This window comes from Teleopsis dalmanni, chromosome 1 (assembly GCF_002237135.1).
Source record: "Teleopsis dalmanni isolate 2A chromosome 1, ASM223713v2, whole genome shotgun sequence".
NCBI classification, from domain to species: Eukaryota; Metazoa; Arthropoda; class Insecta; order Diptera; family Diopsidae; genus Teleopsis; species Teleopsis dalmanni.
This window is the reverse complement of record NC_051846.1, coordinates 230,124,681-230,136,572: the sequence shown is the minus strand read 5'-3', so window position 1 is coordinate 230,136,572 and position 11,892 is coordinate 230,124,681. Positions and strand designations below refer to the sequence as shown.

Below are 11,892 nucleotides of genomic sequence, written 5' to 3'. Positions count from 1 at the left end.
GTATCAACTCCAGTCGACTATAATTAACATAAAGATATATAAGCCATGGTGATCTACAAATTTAGGTAAGTTAACTGCTAAAAGTTTTTAACTGTTAATACTATAGCTTACCTTAATTGTCCGCTCGTTTCAACGTTTCAACAAACTGCGAAACATTCCGATGATTAATTTGGAGTATATTTTAAAAAATAAATAAAAAATGTTTAAATATTTACCATATGGGAATGATTAACAAAAATATTGGGTTAATAAATAATATAAATATATATAATATATAAACTAATAACATGCATCATCTACCACATACATTTGGAGCGAATGTAAACTCCATATAACATCCCTGTCGAAATTTTAAAGTGCTATACAAACTGTACACGTACAGTTTACTTTAAGTAAAATTTGTGTTGACGTGTCAATCAGCTGTTTTGGTTTGAATTAAAATTTTTCAATTGTTTATTTACGCAGTACTTGTGAAAGTAAAAAAAATTCTGAAATTTTAATCAAATTAATTGAAATAAATAAATTAATAGAAAAATTGATAGAAAAAACATATAACACAGTTTATATTGTGAGGTTTTAAGGCATATTTTATCTTCATCCAACACTTTTTGGCATATGCCAAAAATAAAATCAACAGGCAAATTGGCAAATCAGCTGTTTGAAATGAGAACATTTTGTCGTGATATAATGATACGTCGTTTGAAACGATATTTTTACTTCTTGATTTCAGATGTCAGTTCAAAATATTTGACAGCTAAAATTACTATCAAAATTCTCGTGTGAATCCAGTTTTACTTGCAGTAAACTACTCTTATATAATATTTATATATCCTTTTTCGCATTGGCAGAGGTATTAAGACAACGAATAGAGGTCAACAATAGATGAAAGAAGAAATTATAAATATTGCTTACATTGGTGAAGGTATTAAGGTATTCATCTTAACATATGTGGATAATATGGATTCATTGGAAAATTTCAATACTATTACACTATGACAGAAGACGACAGGTCTTATTTATCACACATTACTATGGAATAGGTACTCCATTTCGATGTAAATTTTTATTTTCATCATATTATTTGTTTTTAAATACTAAATAAAATAAAATTTTATTTAAATACACTTTAATTTCAATATTATGTCAATATATTCTCTTATACTCTAAAAGTGTTCCAATCAACATAAGATACTCATTCATATAAATTTAGGGACTAATTATGCTAAAATATTCTAAAGAACATACAATCACTTAAAAGCATGAAGCTTGAAAAATTAATCTTGTATTGCCTGTAAATTTGTGAGAAACTTTACTCCATCAAACCAAATAAGGAAAGTAACCTATGCAGGAAGAAAATATTACAAATGACAGTCGAGACACTAATGAGTTTATAATTATTCACTTATGTTTTCCTCACCACTAATCTTGTGGCAAACTTAATCGTCCTTAACGAATTTTGGCAGAATTCACACTTGAGTTGCGAGTTGTGAACCGGTTAATTTGTGGTCTTTAGCTTTATGGAAATTAACAGACATATCGCTTAAATATCCTACATGGGAATGTATAGTCTTTTTTTTATTACATTTGTTTTATATAGCTCTCAAAAATTCCTTAATTAAATAAAGAATTTTTTTCCTTTTTAGTTTAAAGTTTTTAGTTTAGTTTAGTTTTAGTTTATTATTTTTATTATTATATTATTTATTATGTTATTTTTATTAACATATGATTTATACAAATTGTTTTGTACCAAATTGTTTAAACCTTAGGACATAAGGTTTGTACTGATTTTATAAAAGAAATTTTTGGTACGAAATTTATTCCTTACTAATGCGATATTACTATATAAAAAATAAGCAAAAAAATTACAATACATCGAACAAAAATAATTTTTTTCAGTGTCAATGTGTCATAATTTTAATTCAATAATGTACATAATATTGGTTATATATAAATTACTTACATAAATAATTTTGAACAATATATAGGCAGGTCTAACCATATCTTCAATAAAAAGTACTGACAAAATAACAGTGCAACCCAGCCAGGGAATAGGTTTCTACAACTAACTTAACTTATAAGTCAACTTCCTTTCTATTCTTGAGCAGTCGGCAAATCAAGCAGTGCTATAAAACCGTAACTTCGCAATCAAGTCTCAGGAATAAAGAATTAATTTAAAGTGATTTAGTCTACATTTTATACAGTTTTTTACTTCATTTTACATTTAATTAAAAAGTTAATTGATTAAAAACGTTAAATTATATTATTTGACGTCTTGTGATTAAATTCATTTTTAAGGTGAGTAAGACCGATTTTATAGAAACCACAATTATTTTATTTCTCACTTCATAAGTCTATTAATATATGTAATATTCTTGAATATAAATGTTAATAAGTAAAGAAAAATAATAACTTTAACAAAATGAGGACATGAGATATTTTTTATCTTCAATTATATTAAGGAAAGAGCATGCTTCTTTGGTAATTTTTTTTGAAAACGAAGGTATCCTATAGTTCGGTTCACGAGAACCACAAAATCATGCTCCAAGTTATATAACTTCGAAATACTTCAAAGACTCTTCTGACTTAATCTGACTTAACAGTTGTATTAGATGGAGCCCTTCCTTTTGTGATAGTATTGTGTCTATTTTATTGTTTTATTATTGTGCAAGATTTCTAAATATCAAGTTTTGATAAAATATTTTTGTATGTAAATCTGTCTACTACATTTTTATTACTGTTAGATATTCACTTTACAAATAATTGTAAACTATAATAAGCAACCCTGTTCCCGAAAACTGACATATGTATACCGACAAACAATAAATAATTTCCGAACTTCCTTTATTACTAATCGGAAAGTTCTCCAGTTCATACAAACTTTCATAAAACATTGGTAAAAAGTTTAAAATCTTAAGGGGTTCAATCTTTAAGATTTATATATTAATTCAATTTAAACGTTAGTGCAATAATTTTCAATTGATTTTTAAGACTTATACAGTGATTTTCTTTGAAGTTTTTTACTATCATTCTAACATCATTGAACATCATTCCAAGGTAAGCAAAAAAGTTTATTGTTTAATATTTAATATAAATAACATTACACATTACATTGATAAACCTCTTAATATATCTGTAAATATAATTTTAACCTACATAAATGCAAAGATTTCAATTAAGTTCTATAAAAGAAGAAAATCAAGAGCTTATAACTGAATAGTTTTTTAGAAAGGTGAGCATGATTTTTTGAAATAATTTTCTTACAACATGGCGGTTCATCAATCTTACGTTGAAGAACTACCAAAACCCATAAGAAATTTGGATATACATACTTTATATAATAAGGTTATGTTGAACAAACAATAGAGGAAGATGGATACTTCAGTCATGAATCTCAAAATGAATTTGTTAAATACTAATATACCATTATCATATTTATCTTTATCTCATTACTTGTAGAACACAGGAATTTTTTTTATTAAGAAATCTCAATATAATTTATATTTAAAATGCATTTCGTGCTTTAATTCATAGAGTTATGTCCCGTATTAGCAAATAAATTCCGTTATAGATAAAAATGTAATATTATTGTATTATTATTTGAAAAGGGGGAGTTCACTAAAAGACCTATTGTGCCCCTTATTCGGATTAGAGTGTTTCTCCAAGCCTATCTTTCATACTCTTGAATTCTTATGATCCATGAGATACCCTCCTATGTGTTTCTTCCGCTTGTGCATCAGTGCCGGGCACTCCTCAAGCACATAGTAGGCAGTTTCGCTCTCTTCTTAGCAGTATAGATTAAAGTCTAAGTCGGAATTCCTAATTTCGTTAGGTGATTATCCAATCTACAGTGACCGGTCAATAATCCCGTGATTATTCTTAGGTTGTTTTTTGATTGTTCTATTTATTCTTTGAAGCATTTTTGGTTGTAAGTCCCTATAAGCATTTTATTATGTTGAGGTTATTTGAGTCAGTGTACTTGAACACTTTTACTCTCTATTAATTGCGAGGTTCCTTCACAGCCCCTCTCTACGCCTTGACTGGATTATTGTCTATAACTTCATCAGATTAAGCAATAAATGACCTCAGATCAATTCTTTTTGTCCTAATCCCAATTCTTTTTGTTGCCAACTTCAGTTTTTTGTTTTACAATCATCCTGCCCGTTGATATTTCAGTGATATATTAGTCTTTGGCATTTGTATAGCCATATTATCAAATATTTCACTGTTAGTTCCAAAACCCGTCATCTTATTTTTAATTACTCTTAGAGCAGCCCTCTTCACCTTGTGACTGCACATGGATGTGAAAGGGTGTGAGCTCCAGGAGTACTTCAAGACCAAGACCCGTCATCTTGTTTGTAATTACTCTTCAATTGATGAGGTAGAGCATATTCTCATCGTTTCCATTATGCTAACACGTGCAAGTCGCTGTAACTTGTTATTTTAAGTGTGTTAATAACGTTTTCTGTTTTGTACAGTTCTGCCAAACTATTGAACCGTAGGTAACCATAGGTTTGAATATTGTTGTGTATATCCATCGCACTGATTTTGGTGTATACCCCCAATTCTTACCCTCGACGAATCTACATGTCATAAAGGCTTTGCTTGCCTTTTTTGTCACTTCTTGGATGTGAGATTTTTATAATAGTTTTTGATCAAAGCTTATAACCAAAAATTTTACCTCCTCTTGTGGTTTTATTTCTAACCCATCATATTAATATAAAAAAATCCATATCTAATAAATTATATGCCAACATTTTTTGCAACTAATAACCATATTGTTACATCATTTGGTAGTGGTATTTGCTTTATGAAACGTGTTTCAAATAAAAATATATTGCTATATATAAATAGATTTAATAAATATATTTTATTTCAACATTTCATAGTATGGAAGATGATAAGAAGTCCGAATTGAAACCAACTGTCGCTAAAACTGCAGCTAAAACCTCAGCTAAGCGTCGATATTCTGATGACAAACGATCGGAGTAAGTTTTTTTTCATAATCGAATCAAACCATATACTCGTAAATTATGTTAACTCAAATGAACGCAAACGTTTTATATAATATTTTAAAATGTAAATTATATTGAAATCATAATTTGTTTCTTATATTCAGTTATTATATATTAATAAGTAATAGTATTACTTAAAGATATTCAGACTATAGTTTGACATTTTTCTTTGCAAAAACAAACTAAAGGCCAACTTATTTATGATTCTAAAATGAAAAAGCGAAGTGCACAAAATTCAATAATAGAAAGAATTTCAATTTTAACTGCAATTCAAATGCAACTTTTTCAAATGACAGACTTAAGAACTCAATACTGCAAGGCGCAATGTTTTAAGTCAAACAATACTCAACCATCAGAATTTTTTAAAACCCTTTTTCTGATTGTCACAAATAAAATTTTGGTATTTGCAATTATCACGCAATTTTTATAATGGATGTTGAAGGCTTTGTTCAACTGCACTCTCAAACTTTTATTAATAAATATTTTTTTTTCTCCTATTTAGTGACTTATCCCACCGCTCGAGATCTAACAGCCGTTCACGTTCACGTTCAAGTTCTAGTTCCAGGTCTCGGTATCGCTCTCGTCATCGGTCCCGGTCACGATCTCCATCACGGGCTCGTTCGTCATCGACTTCGAGTTCATCCGGGTATTATAAACGTTCGCGATCTAGAGATAGTGACAATCGTTCATATTCGCCAGATGTTCGTCGTAGTTCACGGTACTCGCGATCTCCTCGTGACAGAAATGGTGACAACGCTAGGGTAAGTCAAATTATTTCAAATTACATATAAAGATAACTAAACACATTTATAAATAAATATTTATAAAAACTTTTTCTATATATTTATAATCTCCACTATTTTAAAATTCTTTTAATATTATAATAATAATTCTATTGATATTTTTATTATAATTGAAATATATTTTTATGCTCTGAATGCATATAAAAATTTATTTTTAGGTGAACCCGAGGCCATCTAGATGCGTTGGCGCTTTCGGGCTTAGTAGTATTACAAACGAATCCCATCTGAGATCGATATTTTCAAAATTCGGCCGAATTCGCCATATTCACTTGGTTGAAGATGCAAAGGTACAAGATTATGAATGTTCCTTGAGTTGTGGTTTTGATAAACTGTTTTTTTATTAGACAGGCCGATCTCGCGAATTCGGTTTTATATATTTTAAACACTTATCTGATGCCAAGTACGCTGTTCAAAATTGTGCCCATCTCCATGTACATGGCCGAAAAGTGAGGATAGATTTCAGTATTAGTAAGCGGCCTCACAAACCGACTCCTGGAGTGTATTTAGGTCGTAATCGACGAGAACGGTATGTTAGCTAAAACATAAAAACTATTAAAATATTGTTAAAATAACAACATATTGTATTATTTACTTTTAATTTTTTTAGTGAACGAGGTTTTAAAAGTTATGGTTTCCATCAATATTGCCGCTGTTCATCCTGCGAAAACGAGCGTGAGCATAGTGAATTTCGGCGCAGAGATGGTGATAAGAAGTATGATTATGCACGTCGTGAATACTATGGTATGAAACGCCGTAAGCTTGAGCATCGAGAGTCTCCTGAACGTCGCTATGATTCTCATCACCATAGCGATAACCGCGACTACTAATTTCATTTTATTACTTTATAGTAAGGATCGATATTTCAGATAAATTATCTGAGTATCTCCTTGTTGCTTACTAAAATTAAAGTAATTATTTTTCTGTTTTTAATGTTCATTACACTTTAACATACCGTGTGTAACATTGATATCTCTTTGCCGATGCTCAAATCTGAAGTGATTATTATTAAATCCTTAATGTTCATTACACTTTAACATACCGTGCGCAACAGTGATATCTCTTTGCTAAAACTTGAAGAAATTATTTAGATTTTAATAATAATGCTAACTAAATGACTTAAATATTGATGATCATACCGTGTCTAACTGAAATATCTCCTCGTTAATCATCGATATGTTAGTATTATACATATACTAACATTTTTAGAACTAATACGGTAATAAAAAATATTAACACCCACTGAATTTAGTGACATTTTTTTTAATTCTCATCGTTAAATCGTATTGGTGCCTGTACAACAAATTAAGCTGATACTGAAAAAATTTCATCATGGGTACGTAAACAATATTTAATTTTTTGGTTTTTAATCATCTCAATCCATTACTTTCAGCCAGTATATATTCCAATTAGTTCAAAGCGTTTCCTTTGAAATAAATCTTGAGAATTGTAAAAGTTTCTACTCTCTATACCGCAAAAACTTATGAGATTGGATACTAACGGAATCGAAGTACAATTTATTTGTTTAATTCAGCATAAAAAATGTATAGGAAACAATCTAAATCTATGAAGGAGCACAATAGATCTTTATGCAGTATTGCAAGATCCATTTGACTTAATAAGAATAAACAGAATAAATTGTTATAAATAAATTATAATAAATACTTTTTTAACAGAATTTTTACCTTTTTTTTGCAATGTCAGGACCTATAAAATACATATATTATTTATATATATATAATAAGTTGACTTACCAAACATATTAAAAGGATTTTTTAAAGGTTATTCTTTTACAAAATGAAACTTCTGGTAGTCACATCTTTTGTTTCTAAACTATCCTGACACAATCCTGTAAATAATACAACAAAAACAGTAATTCAACACAAAAATTTATATAACAAATTATTGTACTTGTACTCGTAAAAATTGTAAATAAAATATTTGCATGTCCTTGTGGCACTGCAGTCAGGAGAAATCGACTATGAAGGATTACAGCGATGCAAAAATGTTGAATAGAACATTCAAGTGTGGATGAATACAAACAGTGCTGCCGTACTTAATGGTTGTGAAGTGAATAGTCCTGCACTGAAAGAGAATCCCTCAGATGTGAAACAGGGAAAGTCATTGCAGAGAGGGGATTTTAACATAATAAAATACTTGAGGGAAAAATCATTGCGTAAATAAGTTTTAAATGCAAATGAAAGTGAGCATTTACTAGTTGAAGAGGTTCTTGTGTTCCTCGAAACCCAAGTCACTAAATGAGCAACGTTTGTTTTTGCATCTATTCGAAATGCAAGATAAATAATTATGAATTATGCTAAAGTTTATATTAGAATTGTTAAAGAATAATAAGGGAATAGTGATAACGAGGCATTATATTTTAAAGCTTTTAAAATAAAACACTGTAATTCTAAAATTCTGTAAATTAAATTTTAGCATAATTTCTTTACTTAAATTTTGAATTGAAGATTGGAACAATTGTTATTTATGATAATCTCAACTATACAGGATGACCAGTTCAAGAATAATTAAATACCACAAATGTGTTCTTGTTATTTTATCACGTTTTATATATACGATATAAACCATCTAACCTTCTCGTGGAGTAGTCATAGACTGTTTTAAGAAAGTATTTAAAACTACAAAGGTCATTAGTCACTATTAAGATGTGTATTTCTTAGAGTAATTTATGTCAGAGCTTTATGAACTGATTTTAAAACATCGTACGTACAAGTATTGTAGATTGGCCAGAGCAGGCTGTGAGTGTTGGATTTCGAAAAGTATGAAGTACCTTTTCGAATAAAGTCTATGTTATATTAAGTGGTTGAGCTTCAGTGTGAGACTTTAGTGTTATGCTTTTGACCGTAGGAAGTGAAGTTTCATTCCTATAAGACAAATGACGTCATTCATTCTTTTTCAAATATTTTTATTGAATAAAAAATTATTTTCTTTTTCTAAATCTTAAATTTAAACATTTATTCTTAACTTATAATTTTTTCTTTATTGTGTGATCTCTCAAAGTACCAATTTTTGCTTTTTTATTATTTTTTTCTATTATTTACTCTGCAAAATAACTTTTCTACTCTTAAAGTTTTTTGTTTTAAAGACCAAAACCAAGACAATAAACCCAACGCATTTTCTTCAACAATAGTACCAGGAAATGATTTCCACACTTTGAAGTGCATTGTAAGAAAAACCAATCCAAAACTCACCAGCCAAGGTACGTGCCTTGGAAACTATAAAAAATTGTACTTAAAGAATGAAGTATTAAGGTAAACTGCTTTCATCATAATTGACTGTACAAATGAAATTTAAGTAAGTTTAACTATGTATTTTGTTAAAAATTTTATTAAATATTAACTTTAAGTTTTTAAAGACAATTATGACGAAGGAAACCATATCTCTTAATATAAACTCTTTTTTTAATAGAGAGGTATTTTGAATTTTATTATTTGTTAATTCAATAAATAATTAAATAATGTGAATTTGGTCGTTTGTTAATTTTTAATTAATTATTATAATTAATTAATTTTGCTTATAAATTCAATTAATTTACCAAATAATCTAATTTCTGAAATATTTTTATTAGATGCTGGTAAATATTAGGACAAAAAAGTGCCCATCAATAGACAATTTCGTTTGCTATCTTTATTTTTCCTTATACTAACGTAGACATCACTAAGTATACATTAACCTACTTGAAGTATCTTTTATAATTAAAGCTAGTTAGATGGATATTTGGCATTAACTATAGTAACTATATAGTCAATCCAAGGACTTACTTGATTTTAAAAAATATTTGGATTTCAAAATGTGTCCACTTTAATCAACGCTATTTCTGTGGTACCACAACGGACCATTATTTGAGCTTAAGTGAGCTTTCTTGGTACATGAGGCCGCCACTCCAACCTTACCTAACCAAACCTAATCCGTTTTCTATTCTCAAAATAATGCTTGTCCTAGAACGTCCCTTTATGAGTTAAAATTGCATATATCTCGTTTATTTTGTGTGCTATAATGATCGATCTGTGTAGTAGAATTTTATAAAATTTTTAATTCAGATTAAAATTAAATTTTTAACTCAAATGAACTGTGTTTAGTTTACATATACCCTGAAAATATATTTTCAATTTTAAAAAATTATTTATAAATTCGATGTCATCTTTTTTTAACCTAACTTTAATGTTAAGGAAACATCTGTGGATCCTTTTAGTAGATTTAACTTTTTAGCATTTCATTTTCTCACTTTCGGAAACGACTTATTCCTACTCTGCTGGCCCAGCTCACCCATGTTTTACCTGCAGGCGGTAGAACCTTTTACATGTCTGCAAGTCTTTTCTCGCTTAAATTGTGTTTCCTCTGGGGTGCACTAAACCAATTTAAGCGGAGGAAAATTCTTTTTGTTCGGCAGTTATTTATCTGTCACTTCTTCATTAAATTAAATGTGCTGAAGTTGTAAGCTGTGAATTGTTGTAAAACACGCACGCTTTTAATGGATATAAAGTATCTTGGGGTACATAACACAACTAAACATAATGATGTGTAAATTTCTTAATTTGCTTTTATATGTTTTTTTGTCTGAACTGGAAAAGATTGTTCAGCAGCTTTTTATCTGATCAACAGAAACGTTCAAGTACAAATGCTTCATGAATTTTATCATAACAAGGACTTTTCTTTAAGCAAATATACTTTTAATTAAGAACAGCTTGTAAGATAAGTCAATTATTTTAATATACTCATTTATGACTTTTACTATTTAATAAAATAGTAATAAAAAGTTAACTCTAATAATATAGATTATACAATTAGCAAGAGAGTTGAGTCTGCATATTGACTTTTACGTTAAATGAACTTTTGAAAACCTTCGGTTTTGATTCAATTGATTAAAAAGTTTTCTCAATTAAAACTATCAGTTTCATTGAAAAAGAAATCAAGCATTTAATATAAATTTTAGAAAAATCGAAGAAGCCTTCTATACCTAATCAAGATGTTGCGAAAAGTGTTTAGGGAATGGGTCTTATGAATGAGTTGTAGCAGTGAAGTTACAGTATTACACACTGACTTCAGATGGAAAACTTTGTTAGCAAATGTCAAACATATTCCGAGTAATTTCATTTTTCTTGTTTCCAAGAAAATAAAAAGGATGAATTTTTTGGTATAATAAAGGATGGATATATTTTGCTGTTCGAATTTGACTGTAATGTTTCAAGTAATATTTTTAATGTATGTTAAAAAGACTTGTCGATACATTGGTTATAGACATGCGGCGTGGCCTATTATCGCACCAGAGAGTGACTAGACTTTTCTTGTTGAGAGCGATGTAATTTGAGTGTTATAGTGGTCTAAATGGTTGTGAAGTAAATAGAGTCGAAGCAATTTCTTTGTTAATATATCAGTTCTTCTTAATAAAAAAAATACAGTTCAAACCGAAAACTGACTTCATAAGTGTTATCCCAACTCTACTTTCTATACTTTAAGTGAGGCCGTATAGACACTAATGATGTGGAATGCACTGGTCACTTAAATAAAGTAGTCACACTGGAAACCGTGAAGTGTTGCGACAGCTGATATTGTAAGCATATTAAAGGGACATGTGGACTAATTTTACATGAACATTTGTCCATGAGAAAGTTATTACGAAGTAGGTGTATCATTTGCTCACAGTTGAGCAAAAACAATAACTTGTCAACGATTCAGAAAGCTGTTTGGAGCTGTTTAAGCGAAATATAAAAAATATTGAATAAAACATCGATCCATCATTTTACTCCGAAGTTAAAGCGGCAATCACTTGTGTGGATAGCAACCGGTGCAAGCCGTCCAAAGCGATCGATGGCTCAATATCTGGGAGGAGAGCTTATGGCATTCGGAATGGTGTTGTACGATGATGTTATGACCATCGATTAGCACGAGTACCATGAATAAGGAAAACAAGTTCTAAATATGCATATATTTTTATGAATGTGAGAAAAAATTTTGAATATTGAAATATTTTTATGAATATGAGAAAAAATTTTGAATATTGAAATATTTTTATGTATTACCTTTAATGGAGACTATTTCGAGAGAAACTAAATAAATAT

General features: G+C 29.2%; 1 protein-coding gene across 3 annotated transcripts; it reads left to right on the top strand.

Annotated features, from left to right (window-relative positions):
• Positions 1-2,258: 2,258 nt before the first annotated feature.
• On the top strand, positions 2,259-7,436 carry LOC119672602 (transformer-2 protein homolog alpha-like). Of its 3 annotated transcripts, none has more exons than XM_038083699.1 (7): positions 2,259-2,295; positions 4,887-4,985; positions 5,515-5,773; positions 5,974-6,102; positions 6,160-6,341; positions 6,423-7,148; positions 7,206-7,436. In XM_038083699.1, the coding sequence occupies exons 2-6, from the start codon at positions 4,888-4,890 to the stop codon at positions 6,640-6,642; spliced, it is 888 nt and encodes a 295-aa protein (XP_037939627.1). In that variant the 5' UTR covers positions 2,259-2,295; position 4,887; the 3' UTR covers positions 6,643-7,148; positions 7,206-7,436. The 3 variants fall into 3 exon arrangements, with proteins under 3 accessions (XP_037939627.1, XP_037939628.1, XP_037939629.1); XM_038083700.1 differs by lacking the exon at positions 2,259-2,295 and adding an exon at positions 2,967-3,054; XM_038083701.1 differs by lacking the exon at positions 2,259-2,295 and adding an exon at positions 3,182-3,229.
• The last annotated feature ends 4,456 nt before the right edge of the window (positions 7,437-11,892 follow it).

Coding starts and splice junctions, on each gene's coding strand:
- LOC119672602 (XM_038083699.1), top strand. CDS start 4,888: ATGGAAGATGATAAGAAGTCCGAATTGAAACCAACTGTCGCTAAAACT. Junction 6,103..6,159: donor ACTTGGTTGAAGATGCAAAG/GTACAAGATTAT, acceptor TTTTTTTATTAG/ACAGGCCGATCTCGCGAATT. Junction 6,342..6,422: donor GGTCGTAATCGACGAGAACG/GTATGTTAGCTA, acceptor TAATTTTTTTAG/TGAACGAGGTTTTAAAAGTT.